The 22,082-nt window shown below is 35.4% G+C and overlaps 1 protein-coding gene across 2 annotated transcripts in view; it reads right to left on the bottom strand.

The window, feature by feature from the left end:
* CUL5 (cullin 5) overlaps positions 1 to 22,082 on the bottom strand; it is a 126,344-nt gene that overhangs the window by 50,759 nt on the left and 53,503 nt on the right. For both annotated transcript variants that reach the window (XM_069554946.1, XM_069554947.1), the window contains 4 exons: positions 9,809 to 9,985; positions 8,409 to 8,550; positions 6,736 to 6,881; positions 6,573 to 6,653 (listed from right to left, as the gene is read on the bottom strand). In XM_069554946.1, coding sequence (XP_069411047.1) covers positions 6,573 to 6,653; positions 6,736 to 6,881; positions 8,409 to 8,550; positions 9,809 to 9,985 — 546 coding nt within the window. The remainder of the gene's footprint in view (positions 1 to 6,572; positions 6,654 to 6,735; positions 6,882 to 8,408; positions 8,551 to 9,808; positions 9,986 to 22,082) is intronic.

The following is a 22,082-nucleotide window of genomic DNA, read 5'->3' as shown; positions in this document are numbered from 1 at the left end:
CTAGAATAGCCATCCTTATCTTGTTCCTAAATTTAATGGGAAGGCTTTCAGCTTTAACCATGAATTACTATGGTATCTGCAGGTTTACTGTAAATGGCATTTGTTATGCTCCCTCTATACTCACTTTAGTAAGAGTTTACCATGAACAAATGTTCATTCTTTTTCAAATGCCTCCTCTGTATCTATGGAGATAATACTGTGATTTTTATCTTTCCTTTCTTTAATGTGGTGTATCACATTGATTTGTATACACTGAACCATCACTGTAATCCTGGAATAAATCCAACTTGATCATGGTATATGATCCTTTTTATGAATTACTGTATTTGGTTTGCTAATATTTTGCTGAGAATTTCTGCATTTGTATTCATCAAATACATTGGCCTGTGATTTTCTTTTCTTGAAATGTCTTTGCTATGAGGACTCACAGAATGAATCTGGGAGTAGTGCCTCCTATTCAACTTATTTTATTTTTATTTCCATGGTTTTAGCTGTTCTTTCTCCTCTTTTATTATTTTATTTGGGCCCTATCTCTTTTCTTCTTTGTGAACCCAGTTAAAGATTTATCAATTTTGTTTATCTTTTCAAAAAATTAGCTCTTGGATTCAACGATCTTTTATTTTTTTTTGATCTTTGTTTATTTTTTCCATGCCCTTTATTATTACATTTCCTTCCTTCTGCTGACTTTTGGCTTTGCTTGTTCTTTTTAAATTTCTTTTAGGTGGTGGATTAGGCGGTTTGAAATTTTTCTTATTTCTTGAGAAAGCCTTTAATTGCCATCAATTTCCCTCTTAGAACTGCTTTTGCTGCATCCCACAGATTCTGGAAAATTGTATCTCCATTTTCACTTGTCTAGAGGTATTTTATGATTTCCTCTCTGATTTTCATCATTTACTCTTTGAAGTTTTAGGAGTATGCTGTTTAGTCTTCACATTGGTTATTTTCCCACTTTTCTTTCTATAGTTATACTAGTTACACACTATTGTCATTGAAAAAAACCAAAAACCTCTTGATAGAATTTCTATCCTTACAAATTAAGGTGTTTATCTTGTGACCTAGTATGTGATCTGTCCTAGAGAACATCCCATGTGCACTTAAAAAAAATGTATTCTGCCTTTTTTTCCCCCATGGAATATCCTGTAGATAACAAATCCAACTCATCTGTTCTTTCTTCAGATCTCTGTTGCCTTACTGATTTTCTGTCTGGATGACATATCCACGCATGTCAGTGGGGTGTTAAAGTCTTCTACTATTACCATATTACTGGCAATTTCTCCCTTTGTATCTGTTATTATTTGCTTTATATATAGATGTTTCTGGATTGGGTGCATATATGTTAACAAGTACAATATCCTTCTTGTATCATACCTTATATAATGCCAGTCTTTGTCTTTCATCATGGCCCTTGTTATAAAGCTTATTTTTTCTGAAATGAGTATTGCTACTCTTGTTTTCTTGTCATTTCTGTTTGCATGAAATACTTAACCCAACCGCTCCCTTTCAGTCCCCTTTTAAAGGGAGTCTTTTGTAGGCAGCATATTGATGGGTCTTGTTTTTTATCCCATCAGCCTCCTATGTCTTTTGATCAGAGCATTTAGTCCACTGACATATAAAGTAATTATTGATATGTATACACTTATTCGTCGCTAAGAGTTGGACACGGCTGAGCGACTTCACTTTCACTTTTCACTTTCATGCACTGGAGAAGGAAATGGCAACCCACTCCAATACTCTTGCCTGGAGAATCCCAGGAACAGGGAAGCCTGGTTGGCTTCCATCTATGGGATTGTACAGAGTTGGACACGACTGAAGCGACTTAGCAGCAGCAGCAGCAGCATACACTTACTGGGGCTTCCCTAGTGGCTCATATGGTAAAGAATTTGCCTATAATGCAAGAGACCTGGGTTCAACCCCTGGGTCAGGAAAATCCCCTGGAGAAGGGAATGGCTACCCATTCCAGTCTTCTTGCCTGGAGAATTCCACAGAGAAGCCTGGGAGGCTACAGTCCATGGGGCTACAAAGAGTCAGATATGACTGAGCAACTAACACTTTCATGTACTTACTGACCCTTTTATTACCTGTTTTTCAGTTGTTTTTGTAGTTCTCTGTTCACCTTTTTGTTTCTTTCATTGTAATACCACACTACTTAATTACAGAGAATTTATGTTTTAATGTCTGATAGTGCTAGTTCTATTCAAAGTTTTTCTTTCTCAGTGTTTTCCTGGCTATTCTTACATGTTTATTTTTCCATGTGAATTTTTTTATCTTGTCTAATTTCATGAAATAGTTGTGGCATTCTACTGGAATTACAGGAAATATATAAATTAATTTAAGGAAGAACTGACATCTGTATCATTTAGAGTAACAGAATTTAAGAATAAGAGGTATCTTTCCATTTTTTCAAATCTATTTTTGTGTCTTTGGAGTGTCTAAGCTTTTCCTCTTACAGGTTTCACAAATTTATTAAATTTTTCACAAGTATTTAATTTTCATTGTTGTTGCTATAAGTAAGGTTTGTCCTAATGCTATAGCCTCTGTTTATTATTTGTGTATATGAAGACTGATATTTGCATGTTAATTTTATATCCTATCACTTTCCTGAATTACTTTACAATTTGAGTTAGTTTTATCATCAACTGAAGTTTTTCCAGACAAAGTGAGAGTTTTCCTTCTGGCTTACCCATTCTTTTGCCTCTAATTGATTTGTGTAATTTAGTCTCATGGGCTAACACTTCTAACACAATGTTAAATAGCAACAGAAATAATGGATACAGTTGCCTTGTTCATGATCTTCATGGAAATGCCTCTTATGATTCTCCATAAGATAAGATACTGGCTTTAGGGCTAAGGTAAATACATTCCTGCTAATACTCTTAATAAAATAACAATAAACTGAATACTTTATTAGCATCATAAAATGCATACATCATGCCAAAAAGAAGCATCATGCTTAATGGTGAAAATTTAGAAGCACTCCTTTCAAAGACTGAAAGACAAAGATTCCAATATTATTAACATTTTTCTAAAATAAACCACTAGCAGATTTAATCTACTGAAGGAAAAATGAGATATTTATACTAGAAAGATACAATCAGATGTTTGGAATACCCCCAAACAACAAAATAAAACTCTTATAAACAAGGAAGGAATTCAGTAAACTAAGCACTATATGAATATTACTTGAAATGTGTATTTGGTCTTTATTAGGCCTGGCCTCATAACTGGGTACTACTTAGGTAAGACTTGCTTTGTTACACAGAATACTAGTCCAGAAATTTGTTTTCTTGCATATACTGGAAAATAATCAGGTTTTGAAGAGTAAGTCTTACAACTTTCAAACAAGGTAACTGATATATCATAATAATTTCCTAATTTTCAGAGAAAACACAAATGTCAAAAATGTACATATTTTAAAATTAAACTTTGGTGTGCACTGTTGTGTATGCATCGTGCATATCTGTATCCCCATATGAACTGATAGACAACTGTCCTCCACTAGTAAGAATAGCTTAACAGGTAAGTATTGATTAAAATCAGTATCAATAAAGCATTAAGATATAGCATACCATTTTCTGATGGCTGATAATTCCTCTAAAACAGAGTTTAGGGTAGTAAATTTGGTCTAAATAATTTTCAGGGATGGCAGTAATTCTTTTCTTAGTAACTATTCAAATAATACTGTTCATACTTTGTGGAATTTTAAATTAGAACCCAGGACTTGGTGATTTTTTGGTTTACTGTTCCTTCTATTAGAACTTATTTCATCTTAACATGTCATTTCTCTTGGAAACAGAAACTGTAAATTAACAAATATATAACAAATATTATGTATGTAGTATAATAGCCTTAGCTCAATGAGATATATAATAATGTACCTGCATTAAGCCTTAAATTCCCAATGTTACAGTTAAGTCCACAGTTTTCATGCTTAATGTTTTCTCTGCACCAAATTTTGCTGTACAAACTATATAATGGTCACTGATTAATATTAATCTATGTTCCTAAAAGTTAGAAAAGTGATAACCTTTGGGAAAAAAGATGGTAATAATAATTTGGAGGAGCATGACGGAAGGCTCTTAATTGCTGATAATTCTTGTTCTGGTGATTTCACAGGTACGTTCACTTCGTGATAATTCACTTATTAACCTGAGATTTTTGTACACTTTTCTGTATATATGTTATATTTCAATCAGAATAGTTAATTTATAAAAATAAACAGAAAATAAAAACAAATCATACAGACAGACTTCTCATCTCCCCAGTAAAGCACCATTTCTTTGCAAGCATATTATATTGCACTTAGGATCTTTCTTGAAACAAAACAAAAACTTATCTTTAGACTCTAAAATCATTCAGTGTGGTAAGATGTTCATACTACTTGGGATTCTTTGAAAGAGCAAGTTCACATCTTCTATCTCAAGTTTTTTCCCAAAATGTATATATGTGTATTTTAAGAGAGGGAGAATTAACTGCTCTATATAAGCTTTCATGTGTATTTGTTTATCTCCACCTTCCTCATTCTCTTTTTCTTCCTCTCTCTTATCACCCTATTAATTAGACCTCTATAGTTGAATTTCTGTTCAGTTTAGTATAAATATGATACAACTAAGATGTATAAACTATAGTATAAGAACAATTCTACCTTACAAAATTACAACATCCCCATCAAGTCATATATTCAGACCAATCAACCCAAAATATTCAAATCCCTCTAACTAAACTCATCTTTCTCCCTCACTACCAAGATATATTATTACACCAAGTCTCTTTGCAGCAGCATGATTCTCCTAAGCCAAAACCTCAGAAACATTGTTGACTTTCACTATTTCATCCCAATTCATAAGACATAATGTTCCATCTCTGGGAAGTCTGTTTCTACCCTCTATCTTTCCATTCCCATTGCTATAACCTATTTGGTACTCCAAATACCCAGCTTGAATTATTGCAAAAACCTCCCACTTCTAACCCAAGCTATTACCCACTCCAATTAATCTTTCATATTGTCACTAGATTAATCTTTCTGAGGGATAATTTTGAACATGGCATACTTGTTTTAAAAATATTCAATGGCCTTCCCTAACTTCTAAATGAAGCTCAAGTGAAAGTCACTCAGTCGTGTCCGACTCTGCAACGCAATGGAAATCTCCAGGCCAGAATACTGGAGTGGGTAGCCTATCCCTTCTCCAGCGGATCTTCCCAACCTGGGAATCAAACCAAGGTCTCCTGCATTGCAGGTGGATTCTTAACCAGCTGAGCTACCAGGAACTACCAAGACTGGTTTTAAATCTCTACAGGGAACTTCTAAAAACAACCATTATAAATGCTTCCTTTTCTGCCAGTACCAGAGTTATTTGAAAGAGGAAATGTACTGCACATAATAAAAAGCAAAACAAACAAGAGAAAAAAGGTCCAACTCAGTCCAATTACTGAACAAATAAAACATCACTATCACTCAAGATGGAAGAAGCCAAAGAAAAATCAGAAGAAAAAAGAAATCCCAACTGTAGTTGAAAAGTCTGGTTGTAAGCAAACTTGAATGTTACATTTTTGAATGTAAATCTAAATTTAGTTTGTAGGCTCCAAAGACTGAAAGGAACTAGAGGAAATATTACTTCTACATTAAATTTGATTCTTAAATTCCTTAACAAAGCACACTGTCACCCTCCCTGTAAAAGAAAACACCAGAATATATACTGTAGCATGGCAAGTACCTCTGGTCATTTTTTTAAACTGAGGAACTTACAACATAAAACAAAAACTATATAGAAGACTGATGTTCTCTTACCAAGTCATTAATATTTTATTTCCTACAAGAGAAGTATGAAAACACCTTCCCATAGTAAGAAGAAATATCCCCTTGTAGTAATGATTTGGTGCTCACTCATTTGATGTTTGCAGCCACTATTTTATAAAATGTAATTACCATGAATATTGAGAATCAACTGTATCTCTCAGGAGCATATTTTACTTGCCACCTGAAAATCCATACTATGATTAACTTTAGGTATGCACAAAACATAATAAAAGGTGACTGATTAAAAACTAAATAAATATAGAAAAGTCTAGAGCAGGGATGGCAAACAGATTTTATCTTGCACATCACCTCTGTGGAAAACAATGAGTTCTGAATAAGGTGCCTTCTGAAGCTGTGCTTTGGCTCACTGGGAAAGAATACTATAATCAATTAGTAATATTGGTCACAGGAGTGAGAAATGATAAATAATGTTACTTGCATCACGTATTTGCCACCCCTGTGCTATTGCACTTTGCTGCAGCTGCTAAGTCGCTTCAGTCGTGTCCAACTCTGTGCGACCCCACAGATGGCAGCCCACCAGGCTCCCCCATCCCTGGGATTCTCTAGGCAAGAACACTGGAGTGGGTTGCCGTTTCCTTCTCTGATGCAGGAAAGTGAAAAGTGAAAGTGAAGTCACTCAGTCGTGTGCGACTCTTAGCAACCCCATGGACTGCAGCCCACCAGGCTCCTCCGTCCATGAGACTTTCCACGCAAGAGTACTGGAGTGGGGTACCACTGCCTTCAATAATCTCAAAAAACAAACTACAAAATTACTTACTGCTTCAACAGAGTTACATTCTCGTCTTGTTTCTAAATAACGTAGGGCTCGTTTTTCTTCTTCTTTCAATTTAGCATCTGCCTGTCCAGAAGCAAAATAGCAATCATTTTAAGAACATCAAGAAAACAGCTCAAATGATCACATATACTAGGTTCTGACTTACATATTTCATATAATTCTGTACACCATTTTGTTGTAAATACGAGGGTGCCTGTGTTCTATAAAATCTCTCTGTTGAATCCAAGTATGCCTTCTCAAAATTGTCCCTATAAATTTGGAGCTTATCCTCTGGATTAGAACAAAGGTTAACTGAAAAACAAAAAATAAAATTTTACTCTAATTATGATTGAAATCAGTATTCTGAGTACAATAAATGAAAAACAAATATTGAGGAGTCATGTTCAAGGGACTGTGACCATGCCCATAAGAACGTATAGTCATATAAGACAAAATCCTTCTCTATAAAAGACTTGAAAAGGTAACAACATAAAGGAGTAAAGTGACACATAGTACAGAAAATGTGAACTATTTTTGAATAGGAATGAGACTGATTAATGACTGGATGATCAAGAAACCACTCACAGAAAAGATGGGATTTGAATTCAGTCTTTTGGAACAAATTAGCATTTACACTGGTTAGTAAATACTCAGAAGTAGAACAATACTAGATTAAATCAAGATACAACAAGGTTGTCTGAATGGACTGTAAGGTTAATAGAAGATAAGGCAGAATGGCAAGCTGGGAATGGTTATGGAGAATCTCAACTCTCTGGCTAAGTAACCTAAATTTAGCATGGCATACCATTACATGGGTAATACCAATACAACAGTACTTAAAAATTAATCTTGTGAAAGTATATGGGTTAAGTGATAGCAACAGTCTCACTATAAGAAGACTGTTTCAAAAGTCTGCTGCTGCTGCTGCTAAGTTGCTTCAGTCGTGTCCAACTCTCTGCAACCCCAGAGACGGCAGCCCACCAGGCTCCCCCATCCCTGGGATTCTCCAGGCAAGAACACTGGAGAAGGTTGCCATTTCCTTCTCCAATGCATGAAAGTGAAAAGTGAAAGTGAGGTTGCTCAGTCATGTCTGACTCCTAGCAACCCCATGGACTGCAACCTACCAGGCTCCTCTATCCATGAGAAGCAGAAATTAAAGAAGTCTAACCTGGTGGCAATTGAAATAAAAAGGAAGAAATTTCAGGGACATGGCTAAAGAAAATCTAGACTTTATATCTAAAGAAATACAAGGGCAACACAGAAAGCAAGTCAAAGATAACCAAAGGTTCATTAATATAAAATCTTCTTATTGAAAACTTGTTTGTGTCAGACATTCTATGATCAGTAAAGATACACTGTCAAGAACACAGTTAAAAATGCTAAAGTATTATGACAGGAAAGCATAGGTACTAAGAAGCACCTAACCTAGTCTGGGAATTAGGAAAGCCCTCCATGAGGAAACAGAGGATTTGACTGAATGACTAAGAAAAGTCTGGAAAGGAATATATACACATGAAATTAACTGATGCCCTAAAAATATAAGTTAAAAAAATGGTTACCTTTTATAAGTTAGAGTTTTAAGACTATGTTTCTCTAATTTACATAGCTACAAAGATTAACTAGCTAAGAGATGAGTGAAATGGAGAAAATAAATATTAACTACACAAATATGAATTTTTCCAGGTTTCATTGAAGAATATCTTTTCTGTACTCTTAAAGCATAGGGCACTAAAAGCAGATGTCACTATATGCTAACAAATGTAACTGTGATAGTACTATTCTATAATTGTCTTAGCATTTCCATGAAAAGGATATTTGATCATAAAGTTCAGAACATACCATAGGATTCTCTTACTCCAATGACAAGCTGAGAATCAAAAGCTTCTCCTAACCTTTCAGCATGGACCAGCTTCATTGCACTATCTTGAAGTCTGTTTTTTATATTTGAAAAGATTGATTCATTCCATGTATCAAGCATAAGCTAGGAAAAAAAGAACAAAATAGGCAATCATTTCAATTATTAATATACCAAGTACCATATACACACAAAAAAATTTTAAGTACAAATGCTAATAAAGGAAAGCAAACTCTTAGTCCTACATTCACTTGAATACTATAGGAAACCAATATATTTAAATTCGGTAAATATCATCTGGCAAACAACAGCAAAGAACAAGTGTTTGTTAGAGTCAAACACAACTGGATTTGAATTCCAGCTGTTACTTATATATCTGCTTCTCAACTGGAAAATAGTGAAAATAACAGTATAAATTTCAAGTATTTGCTGCAAAATTAAACATGGTAATACACGGAAAATGTTACTTTCTCTACATAGTTTGAAGGTTGAATTTCAGAAATAATGATATGTGTTTGGGACGTTCATATGCATATTTGTATAAATATATGATAAGTGGGAAAAGGATATATTGAAAATATGTTTGATAACAAATCTCAAAAGAATATACAAATTCACCTTATAAATTTTCTATTTATGGAAAGAGCACACACATACTCATGAACATGCTGTCAGTATTAGCACAAACTTTAAGGCTGGGAAAAGGCAACAAAGTACAGGCCACTATTTGAATGCCTATGTTGGTTGCTATAACCAGTGAGTTGTTCAATGTTCAAATGGCCAATTTTTTACTTTTAAAATCTGTGGTTCCATTTGATTCTCACAGGTAGAAATACATATGTATTAAATACATATGAAAAACAAGGACAGCAAAGTTAGGTTGTAACTGATTGAAGAACTGAAAGGGAAATCTGGGATTCTGCAATTTCAGAGCTGAGTTCTTTCTATTAATTCATGAGTTGTCACTGGGCACAGAGTTTTTACGGCAGTTTAGCCACAATTAAACACAAAAATTCCAGAAGGTAATATATTAATGGAAGGGTTTTTTGAACAGACAAAAAAGTAATTTAATTTATAAAAAAGTAAAAGTATAAAAAAGAAGGAAATAAAATTCTGAAGATAAAACTAGGAAAAGGAGAAAGTGAAAAGGAAAAGCAAAGGAGGTAATGTCTAAACACAGATCTACAGCTTAAGACCATATTAAAGAAAACAGAACCAAAACTAAATAAAAAAGAAGCAATATTATTCAATAAAACGCAGCAAAAGCTGAACAAGAGTTTGTTTACATGTGAAGTAGAAAAACCCATTTCAGTGCAAATTTTGAAAGTCTTCAACTCACCCTATTTCTGAAGAATATTAGGGAAAACTGAGGAAACTAACTTACCTTTCGAACAATACTGTCTTCTACATTTGATTTTTTATTGCTGCCCTGTTTACCCATTAAAGTAATCTCTAGTTGACAGAAAGGCTTCGGTAAAATATCACACTGTGTAAAAAATTTTCGCCATTCAACAATGTAAGCTTTTAGCAAAGCTGTATCATCTTGATGGCTCAGTACTCGCTGGAAAAAAAAAGAATAAATTTTAAATAAACACAAGTGCTAAAAGAAAAATAAAACATATTCATGCCACAAATTTAAGTTACTGTATACTCTAAATTATACTTAAAAGAAATTAAAACATATGTATATACACAAGAAAAAAAAACATGTTCACATATAGTGAACATATAATAATGTTCATTATTATAATTAACATTTTACAATATATACAGATGTTGAATCACTACATTGTATACTAATAAAATGTTACATGTCAATTATATTTTAATTTAAAAAAAAATCCTATATCCTTTAGCTATTACCTTCCTACCCTTCTCCTTTCTTGGCTGTGCCCTCCTCACCTAGCCCTAAGTAATCACTAATTTATTTTCTGTGTCTATATATTTGCCTGTTCTGGGCTTTCATATGGATGAAACTATATAATATGTAGACTTTTATGACTGACTTCTTTTACATGCCACAGTGTTTTCAGGGCTCATCCACGTAGTATTATAGGTCAGTACTTTATTCCTAAATACTATTCCATTTTATGGACGTAACATTTTATTTATCTACTTGTTCAATAGTGAACATGTGGATCATTTCCAACTTTTGGCTATCATGTACAATGCTACTATAAATGTCTGTCTACCAAAATAAGAAAATGTTCACCAAAAACTTACGCACACTTACCAAAAAAAGAGAGAGGATTCAAATATCTCAATTCAGAGCTGTAAGAGGAGACACTGCAACTGATACCACAGATATAAAAAGGATCATAAGAGACTACTATGAACTACTGAATGCCAACAAACTTGACAACCTACTAGAAATGGATAAATTTCTAGAAACATACAATCAACCAAAACCTTTTTCTGAAGAAAAAGAAATGTAAACAGATTACCTGTAAGTTATTAATACTTCATTCACAATTTAAAAATTCCCAACAAGGGAGATTGGTTCAAGATGGTAGAGTAGAAGGACGCTTGCTCATCTCCTCCTGCAAGAGCACTGAAATCACAACTAACTGTTGAACAACCGTCAACAAGAGGATGCTGGAACTCACCAAAGAAAGATACACAAGACACAGGAAAAGTTGCAACGAGATGCCAGGAGGGGCACAATCGCAATAAAATCAAACTCTATACCTATGAGGTGGGCGGCCCACAAACTGGAGAACAATAATATCAAAAAAGTTTTCTCACTATTGCAAAGGTTCTGAGCTCCACATCAAGCTTCCCAGCCTGGAGATTCTGGCAAAGGGACAAGGAAATCCCAGGGAAACTGAAGGCCAGTGGGATTTGATAATAGAACTTCCACAGGATTGTGGAAAACAGACTTTGCACTCCTGGAGGGCATACACAAAATCTTGTGTGCATAAAGAACCACAAGAAAGGAGTAGTGATCCCACAGGAGATTGAGCCAGACTTACCTGCTACTGTTGGAGGTCTCCTGCAGAGGTGTGAGGTGGCAGTGGCTCACCATGACACTGACAGCAGCAATTCTAGGAAGTGCCACTGACACTGGAGGATGCCGTCTGCCCTACAATAGAGCCTACAGACTCCAGGGCTGGGTTGCTTCAGGCTAAACAACTAACAAGGAGGGAGCACAGCCCATCCATTAGCATAAAATGGGATTAAATTTTTATTGATCATGGTGCTGCCCACCAGAGCAAGATCCAGTTTTTCTCAATGACAGTCCCTCCCATGAGGAAGCTTGCGCAGTCCTCTTAGATAGCCTCATCCACCAGACGGCAGACAGAAGAACCAAGAAGAACTACAATTCTGCAGCCTCTAGAATAAGAACAACAATCACAAAAAGTTAAATAAAATGAAAAGGCAGAGGATTACATCCCAGATGAAGGAACAAGATAAAATCCAGAAAAGCAATTAAACCATATGGAGATAAGCAACCTTCCAGAAAAAGAATTCAGAATAATAACAGTGAAGATGATCCAGAATCTTCAAAAAAGAATGGAGAGGATATAAGAAATGTTCACCAAAGACCTAGAAGAACTAAAGTAAGAACCAACAGAGATAGACAACACACTAGAAAGAATAACAAAATAATTGTGCTAAGAGAATGGATAAGTGACCTGGAAGATGGAATGGCTGAAATCATTGCTTCAAAACAGAATATAAAAAGAATAAAAAAAGAAAAAAAGGACAGCCTAAAGACCCCTGGGACAACCTAAAACACACCAACTTTTGTATTATAGGGGTCCCAGAAGGAGAAGAGAGAGAAAGGACTCAGGAAAGTATTTGAAGAGATAACAGATGAAAACCTCCCTAACATGGGAAAAGAAATAGTCAACAAAGTCTAGGAAGCAGAGAGTCCCAGATAGGATAAACCCAAAGATGAAGACACTGAGACACATAGCAATCAAACTGCCAAAAATTAAAGATAAACATAAAATATTAAAAGCAATAAGGGAAAAATGACACACACACACAAGACATACAAAGGAACTCCCATATGATTATCAGCTGATTTCTCAACAGAAACTCTGCAAGTCAGAAGAGAGTGGCACAGTATATTTAAAGTGATGGAAGGAAAGAAACTATAAGCAAGAAAACTCTACCCAGCAAGGATCTTGTTTAGATTTGATAGAAAAATCCAAAGCTTTACAAACAAGCAAAAGTTAAGAGCATTCAGCACCACAAAACCAGCTTTACAACAAATGCTAAAGAAATTTCTCTAGGAAGGAAACATAAGAGAAAGAAAAACATATAAAAATAAGCCTAAAACAATTAAGAAAGTGGTGCCACCAAGGGAGCCCAATAGGATCATACATATTCATAGTTACGTTAAATGTAAATGTATTAAATGAAGAAGCGAAAGACACAGACTGGCTGGGCGAATAGAAAAATAAGACCCATATCTACAAGAGACCTACCTCAGATCTAGGGATACTTACAGACTGAAAGTAAACAAATGGGAGAAGGTAGTCCATATAAATGGAAATCAAAAGCCAGAGTAGCAATATTCATAGCAGACAAAACAGACTTTAAAACACAGACTGTTGTAGGAGACAAAGTAGGACAGTACATAATGATCAAGGGATCAATCCAAGAAGAAGATATAACAATTATAAGTAAATAAGCACTCAACATATAAAGCAAATACTAATAACTATAAAGGAAGAAATTGACAGCAACACAATAATAGTGGGGGGCTTAAACATCCCACTTTCATTAATGCACAGATCATCCACAGAAAATTTATAAGGAAACACAGGCCTTAAATAAATGACACATTAGATATGACAGACTTAAGTGATATTTATAGAGCCCTCCACCGAAAAGCAGCAGACTATACATTCTTCTCAGTGCACACAGAACATCCTCCAGAACTGATCACATGCTGGGTCACAAGGTGAACCTTGGTAAATTTAAGAAAACTGAAATCATATCCAGTATCTAGTCTGATCATAACACTGAGACTAGAAATAAACAAGGGGAAAAAAACTGTAAAAAACACAAACATGTGCCAGCTAAACAATATGTTACTAAACAACCAATTGATCACTGAAGAAATGAAAGCGAAAATTAAAAAATAACTAGGGACAATAATGATGAAAGCACAATGGTCCAAAACCTATGGGATGAAGCAAAAGCAGTTCTAAGAAAGAAGTTTACAGCAATACAATCAAGAAACAAGAAAAATCTCAAAGAACCTAAGCTTACACCTAAAGAAACAAGAGAAAGGAGGACAAACAAAACCTAAAGGTAGTAGAAGGAAACAAATTATAAAGATCTTGGCAGAAATAAGTAAAATAGAGACAAAACAATCACAAAGGTCAATGAACTGAAAGCTGGCTCTTTGAAAAAATAAACAAAATTGATAAGCCTTTAGCCAGACTTAGCAATATAAAAAGGGTGAAGACTCAAAGCAATAAAATTATAAATGAAAAAGAAGTTACAACTGACTCCAAAGAAACCAAGGATCATATGAGACTACTATGAGCAACTGTATGCTAATAAAATGGACAACCTGGAAGAAATGGACAAATTCTTAGAAAGGTACTGTATCCCTAGACTGAATAGGGAAGAAACAGAAAGTATGAACAGACCAATCACAAGCACTGAAATTCCAACCGTGACTGTCATTTAGAGAAGATTAACATTTAGAGAAGAGTTCACATCTATGCTTCTGAAACTGTTCCCAAAAAATTGATGAGGAAGGAAAACTTCCAACTTCCAAACTCATTCTATGAGGCTCCCATTGCCCTGATACAAAATCAGACAAAGATACCACACACAAAAAAGAAAATTACAGGCCAATAACACTGATGAACACAGATTCAAAAACCCTCAACAAAACACTAGCAATCTGCATCCAACAATACATTAAAAAGATCATTCACCATGATCAAGAGGGATTCATCCCAGGGATACAGGATTTTTCAATATCCGCACATCAATCTATATGACACGTCACATCAACACGTTGAAGAATAAAAACAGTATGATCATCTCAATAGATGCAGAAAATTTTCACAAAATTCAGAACCCATTTATGATAAAAACTCTCCAGAGAGTGGACACAGAGGGAACATAACTTGAACAGAATAAAGGCCATATACGACAAACCTATAAGTAACATCATATTCAATGTGAAAAGCTGAAAGTATTTCCTCTAAGATCAGGAAAAAGACTAGGATGTCTACTCTCACCTTTATTCAACATAGTTTTCAAAGTCCTTGCTACAGCAATCAGAGAAGAAAAGAAAGTAAAGGGAATCTAAATTGGAAAAGAAGTTAAACTGTCACTGTTTGCAGAAAGTAATACTATACATTGAAGATCCTAAAGATGCCAACAAAAAACTACTAGTGCTCATCACTGAGTTTAGTAAAGGTGCAGGTTACAAAATTAATACACAGTAATCTGTTGCATTTCTATACACTAACAATGAAAGACTGGAAAGAAAAATTCAAGAAACAATTACATTTACCATCACATCAAAAAGAATAAAAATACCTACAAATAAACCTACCTAAATGGACAAAAGACTTGTACCCCCAAAACTGCAAGACACTGTTGAAAGAAAAAGACAAACAGATGGAAAGTCATACCATGTTCATGTGTTGGAAGAATCAATATAGTCAAAATAACTATACTGCCTAAGGCAATCTACAGATCCAATGCAATCTCTATCAAATTACCAATGATATTTTTCATAGAACTAGAACAAAAAAATCTTAAAATCTATATAAAGACACATAAGATACCGAACAGCCGGGCAACCTTGGGAAAGAAAAACAGAGCTAGAGGAAATCAGACTTCCTAACTTCAGACTATACTACAAGCTACAGTCATCAAAACAGTATGGTCCTGGCACAAAAAACAGAAATATAAATCAATGGAACAGAATAGAAAACCCAGAAATAAATCCATGCACTTACGGTCAATTAATCTATGGCAAAAGAGGCAAGACTACATGTTGGAAAGACACCGTTCAACAAATGGTGCTGGGAAACTGGACAGCTATGTGTAAAAAAAAAAAAAAAAGATAATTCTTTAATACCATACACAAAAATAAGCTCAAAATGGATTGGAGACCTAAATGTGAGACTGGACACTATAAAACTCCTAGAGGAAAACAGGTAGAACACTCTCTGACATAAATGGCAGCTATATCTTTTTTGATCCATCTCACAGAATAATGGAAATAAAAGCAAGAATAAACAAACAGGATGTACTTAAAGCAAAAGGGTTCACACAGCAAAGGGAACCACAGAAAACAAAAAGAGAGCCCACAAACTGGGAAATGATGTGGAAAACAAGGGTCTCCAGAATTTACAAATACCTCATGATGCTTAACAACATCAAAACAAACAACCCAATCAAATATTGGGCAGAAGCATTAAATAGGCATTTCTCCAAAGAAGACATACAGATGGCCAAGAGAATATAAAAAGATGTTCAACATCACTAATTTACAGAGAAATGCAAACCAGAACTACAATGAAATATCACTTCACACCAGTCAAAATGGCTATCATCAAAAAATCCATAAACATAAATGCTGGAGAGGGTTTGTAGAGAAGGTAACCCTCCTACACTGTTGGTGGGAATGTAAACAGGTAGATACACTATAAAGACCAGTATGGAGGTTCCTTAAAAAGAATAAAAATAAAGCTACCATATGACCCTGCAGTCCCATTCCTGAGCATGTATCTGGAGAAAAAAATGATCCAAAAAGATACAAGCAACTGTGCTCACTGAAGCACTGTTTAATAGCCAAGACATGGAACCAACCTAAATGCCAGTCAACAGAGGAATGGATAAAGAAGATGTGGACATATATGTAATGGAATATTACTCAGCCATTAGAAAGAGCAAAATAATGCCATTTGCAGCAACATGAATGGACCGAGAGATTGTCACACCGAGTGAAGGAAGGCAGAGAAGGAGAAATATCATAGCACGTCCCTTCTATATGGACTCTAAAAAGAAATGATACAAATGAATTTACTTATAAAACAGAAAGACTCATAGACTTAAAAGGACAAACTTATGGTTACCTGTACACACTGCTATATTTAAAATGGATAACCAAAAAATACCTGCTATATAACACATGGAACTCTGTTCAATACTATGTGGCAGTCTGGATGGGAGGGGAGATTGGGGAAGAACAGATACATGTATATATGTGGCTAAGTCCCTTTGCTGTTCACCTGAAACTACCACACTGTTAATCAGCTATACTCCAATACAAAACAAAAAGTTTAAAAAAATGATCTTGAGAAAACTGGTTAGCTTTTTGGAAAAAGAATGAAGTTAGATCCTTACTCCAAAGTATAATTCAAAATAAAGTCCAAATAAACTAAGTGTCCAAAATAAAAAGAACTGGCTAATCAGTTTCTGGATGGAGAAATCCATGACAAACAAAACAAGAAAGGTGGAAGATACCATTAAAAAGATTAATAAAGATTTATAATCTAAATGTTAAAAAAAAATAAAAGAAATGATACAAATAAACTTACTTACAAAACAGAAACAGACTCACAGACTAAGAGAACAAACTTAAAAGTTGCAAGGGGGTAGGGGAAGAATGGAGAAAGCAATCGCACCCCACTCCAGTACTCCTGCCTGGAAAATCCCATGGACAGAAGGGCCTGGTAGGCTGCAGTCCATGGGGTCACTAAGAGTCAGACATGACTGAGTGATGTCACTTTCACTTTTCACTTTCATGCATTGGAGAAGGAAATGGCAATCCACTCCAGTGTTCTTGCCTAGAGAATCCCAGGGACTGGGGAGCCTGGTGGGCTGCCGTCTATGGGGTCACACAGAGTCGGACACGACTGAAGTGACTTAGCAGCAGTAGCAGCAGTGGGGGAAAGGATAAGTAGGTAGTTCGAGATTGACATATACACATTGCTATATTTAAAATAGTATTGATGTATGGTAGAAACCCACATAATATTATAAAGCGATTATACTTCAATTAAAAATTAATACACTTTAAAAAATAATAAAATGGATAACCAACAAGGGCCTACTAAAAAGCACTGCATAATTCTCCTCAATGTTATGTGGAAGCCTGGGTGGGAGGGGACTCTGCAGGAGACAGATACATGTATATGTATGGCTGAGTCCCTCTCAGTTCCCCTGAAACTATTGTAACAGTGTTAACTGGCTATATCACAACAAAAAATAAAAAGTTTTTTTAAAAAAAAAAGCTCACAAACACAGATCCAAATGGAAAAGAAAGTTTTCATTCTAATCCACCAATTACAAATGCGTTTTGTAGAAAAAAATATTGCCAACAAATAAAGTCCAAGATCAGATGGTTTCACTGCTGAATTTATCAAACATTTAAAGTAGAACTAAACTGGAGCCTATTATACAGAGTGAAGCAAGCCGGAAAGAAAAACACCAATACACTATACTAACGCATATATATGGAATTTAGAAAGATGGTAACGATAACCCTGTATGAGAGACAGCAGAAGAGACACAGATGTATAGAACAGTCTTTTGGACTCTGTGGGAGAGGGAGAGGGTGGGATGATTTGGGAGAATGGCATTGAAACATGTATACTATCATATATGAAATGAATCGCCAGTCCAGGTTCGATGTATGATACTGGATGTTTGGGGCTGGTGCACTAGGACGACCCAGAGGGATGGTACGGGGAGGGAGGGGGGGGGTTCAGGATGGGGAACCCGTGTGTACCTGTGGCGGATTCATGTTGATGTATGGCAAAACCAATACACGAAAAAAAAAAAGTAGAACTAATACTAATCCTTCTCAAACTCTTTTAGAAAACAGAATAGGAGGGAACACTTCCAAACTCATTTATTAGCCTAGCATTACCCAAATCCCAAAATCAAACAAGGAAGCCAAAAGAAAATTACAAATCAGAATCGCTGATGAATGTCGATATAAGGAATTCTGAAAAAAAATCAGCAAGCCAAATTCCACAGCATCATACACCATGATCAAGTAGGATTTTATTTCAGGCATTTAAGAATGGGTCCACACTTAAAAATTAATGAATGTGATACACCACATTAACAAAATGAATTAAAACCATGATCATCTCAATGGATACAGAAAAAAGCATCTGACAAAACTCAACATATATTTATGATTAAAAACTTTCAACAAAGTAGGTATAGAGGGGAATGTACCTCAACTTAATAAAGAACAAGCCCAAAGCTAACATTACATTCAATGGTAAAAAGTTGAAAGCTATTCTTCTAAGATCAGGAATAAGACAAGGATGCCTACTCTTACCATTCCTATCCAACACTACTGGAAGTCTTATCCAGAGCAATTAGTTAGGAAAAAGAAATAAAAGGCACCCTAATTGGAAAGAAAGAAGTAAAACTGTCACTACTTGTAGATGACATGATACTATATATAGGAAACACTAGAGACTCCATTAAGAAATAAATAAATTCAGTAAAATTATAGGATGGAAAAATCAATATATAAAAATCTCCTGAGTTTTTATAAACTAATAACAAACTATCAAAAAGATATTAGGGGGAAAATATCCCAGTTAAAATCTCATCTGAAAGAACAAAATATCTAAAAACATTAATAAATTTAAGAGGTAAAAGACCTACACTGAAACACTGATAAAAGAAACTAAGACACAAATAAATGCAAAGATATTCTGTGCTTACAGACTGTTAAAATTCTATTGTTAAAATGTCCCCTCTACTCAAAGTAGTATAGGTTTGTTATAATATCTATCAGAATTTTAATGACATTTTTCACAGAAATAGTACCAAGAATACTAAAATTTGTAGAACTATAAAAGACCCTGGATAGCCAAAGTAGTCCTGAGAAATAACAAAGCTGGAGGCATCATGCTTCCTGACTGCAAATTACTTTACAAAGCTAGAATTAAAACAGTATGGTACTGGCATAAAAGGGTCTTCCCTGGTGGCTCAGCAATAAAAAATTCTCCTGCCAATCAACAGTGTTACAAAGAGTTGAGCATCACTTACCGACTAAACAACAACAACAAATGGAACAAAGTGAATACGTTGTTCAATAAAGTTTTTGGTGAAAATGAAAAATGTGTCTCATTTTTACTTAAAAATAAAAGGAACCTTTTGGCCAACTCAATACAGCATGGTGACTACAGTTAGTAACAGAATAGCACACATTTGAAAGTTGCTAAGAAAAGTAAATCTTGAAAGTTCTCATCATAAGAAAAAAATTTTGTAACTATGTGTGGTGACGGATATGAAGTAGACTTATTGTGGTAATCATTTTGCAATACGTACATATCATTTTACAAAATATACAAATATCAAATAACTCTGTTGTATACCTGAAACTAGCATAACGTTATATGTCAATTATACCTAAAACAAAACTTGTGCACAAATGTTCACAGCACCATTATTCAAAATAGACAAAAAGTAGTAACACTCCAATGTCTATCAATGACAAATAGGTAAACAAAATACAGCATAGTCATACAATGGAATAGGTCTTTCCTGATGACTCAGTTGGTAAAGAGTCTGCCTGCAATGTGGGAGACCTGGATGCAATCCCTGGGTCAGGAAGATCCCCTGTAGAAGGAAATGGCAACCCACTCCAGTATTCTTGCTTGGAGAATTCCATGGACAGAGAGGAACCTGGTGGGCTCCAGTCCATGGGATCACAAAGAGTCAGACACAACTAAGTGACTAACACTTTCACTTTCATTCAATGGAGTATTACTCACCCATAAGAAGGAATGAAATAGTGCTAAATGGTACAACATAGATGAAACTTGAAAAACATTACTCCAAGCAAAAGATGCTAGTCATAAAAGGCCGAATATTATAGGATTCCATTTATAGGAAATGTCTAGGATAAATAAATCCACAGGAACAGAAAGTAGATTACTGTTTGCCAAAGGGAAGGGGGAGTTTATGGGGGAGTAACTGCTAATGGGTACAGAGTTTCTATTAATATCTGGGCTGATGTATGTGTTAGTCACTCAGTCTTGCCAGACTCTTCGTAACCCCACGGACTGTAGCCTACCAGGCTCTTCTGTTCATGGAATTCTCCAGGCAAGAATATTGGAGTGGGTTACCATTTCCTTCTCCAATCTAGGCTGATAAAAATATTCTAAAATTAGGCAATAAACACACAAAATTATAAAGTTTTAAAAGGAATTTTCTGGTATGCAAATTTATCTCAATTTTTTTTAAAAAAGATCCTAATCTATTTCTCCACTGGACTTTAGCAGGTCCTGTGATTAACTATGACCAACAGAATGCTGCAGATGTGACTCTGATACTTCTGAGCCAAGATCTCAAGAGGTTTGCAAGACTCCATTATCACCTCAAAGACTGGTTTCCTTGAGAACGAAAAACCACATGAGGGGGAAAAAGCCCCAGAAGGAAGCCAGTACAGTGCCAAACACCAGAAATAAAAAAAAAAGCTCTCTTAGGCCATCCAGTCCTTGCAGATCCACCACCTTACTGCTGCCACATTAATAAGCTTAGGCAAAATCAGGCGAGCCTAGCCCAAAATGCTAAGTCACAGAATTATGTACAAATAGGAGAGTTATGTTAATCTTTCGGAGAAGGCAATGGCACCCCACTCCAGTACTCTTGTCTGGAACATCCCATGGACAGAGAAGCCTAGTAGGCTACAGTCCATGGGATTGCTAAGAGTCGGACATGACTGAGTGACTTCACTTTCACTTTTCACTTTCATGCATTGGAAAAGGAAATGGCAACCCACTCCACGGGGAAGCGTGGTGGGCTGCCGTCTATGGGTTCACACATAGTCAGACACAACAGAAGTGACTTAGCAGCATGTTAATCTTTAAAAAAGAAAAAAATTCAATATACTAATAACTTTCTAAGCACTGCACATTTACTTTTACTTCCCTTTTTTGTCATTTAAAATAATGTTATAATCAACATTTTAATGCTCACTACCTGCCCCATTTGGGAGATTTGGTCCTTCCTGACCAGATAAGCCAGAGAAGGCGATGGCACCCCAGTCCAGTACTCTTGCCTGGAAAATCCCATGGACGGAGGAGCCTGGTAGGCTACAGTCCACGGCGTCGCTAAGAGTCAGACACGACTGAGCAACTTCACTTTCACTTTTCACTTTCATGTATTGGAGAAGGAAATGGCAACCCACTCCAGTGTTCTTGCCCGGAGAATCCCAGGGATGGGGGAGCCTGGTGGGCTACCGTCTATGGGGTCGCACAAAGTCGGACACAATTGAAGCAACGCAGCAGCAGCAGCAGCAACAAGATAAGCTCAATTAGTCTAGTAATTGAGTTTACTAAACTCACAAAGCTAGATCTTCTTAAAAATGTTTTAAAATTATATACTTATGTCTGGCACTGCTGGTCCTAAAATTTAACTGCTCTGAATTACTGGCGCTAAATCCTAGCTTCAAGTTCTTGCTAAGGTCTGCATTCCAAACTTTTCGGATCAAGTTACAGTGAAACACTGAAGATATTTTGTTTTCTAGTATGAAATATATTTCTAAGATGATTCTTTCTGAGCCCATTTCCAGAAACTAAAGAATAATACTTTGTCGATTTGAAATAAACATGATTTATCTTCAACAAAAGTCATTAACGGATAAGCTGATATGCTTTCCAATTCAAGAAGAAACAATTTTTCCTTAAACA

This window comes from Ovis canadensis, chromosome 15 (genome assembly GCF_042477335.2).
Source record: "Ovis canadensis isolate MfBH-ARS-UI-01 breed Bighorn chromosome 15, ARS-UI_OviCan_v2, whole genome shotgun sequence".
NCBI lineage: Eukaryota > Metazoa > Chordata > Mammalia > Artiodactyla > Bovidae > Ovis > Ovis canadensis.
Note: the sequence above shows the minus strand (reverse complement) of the source record. Positions and strands in the feature narration are given on the sequence as shown.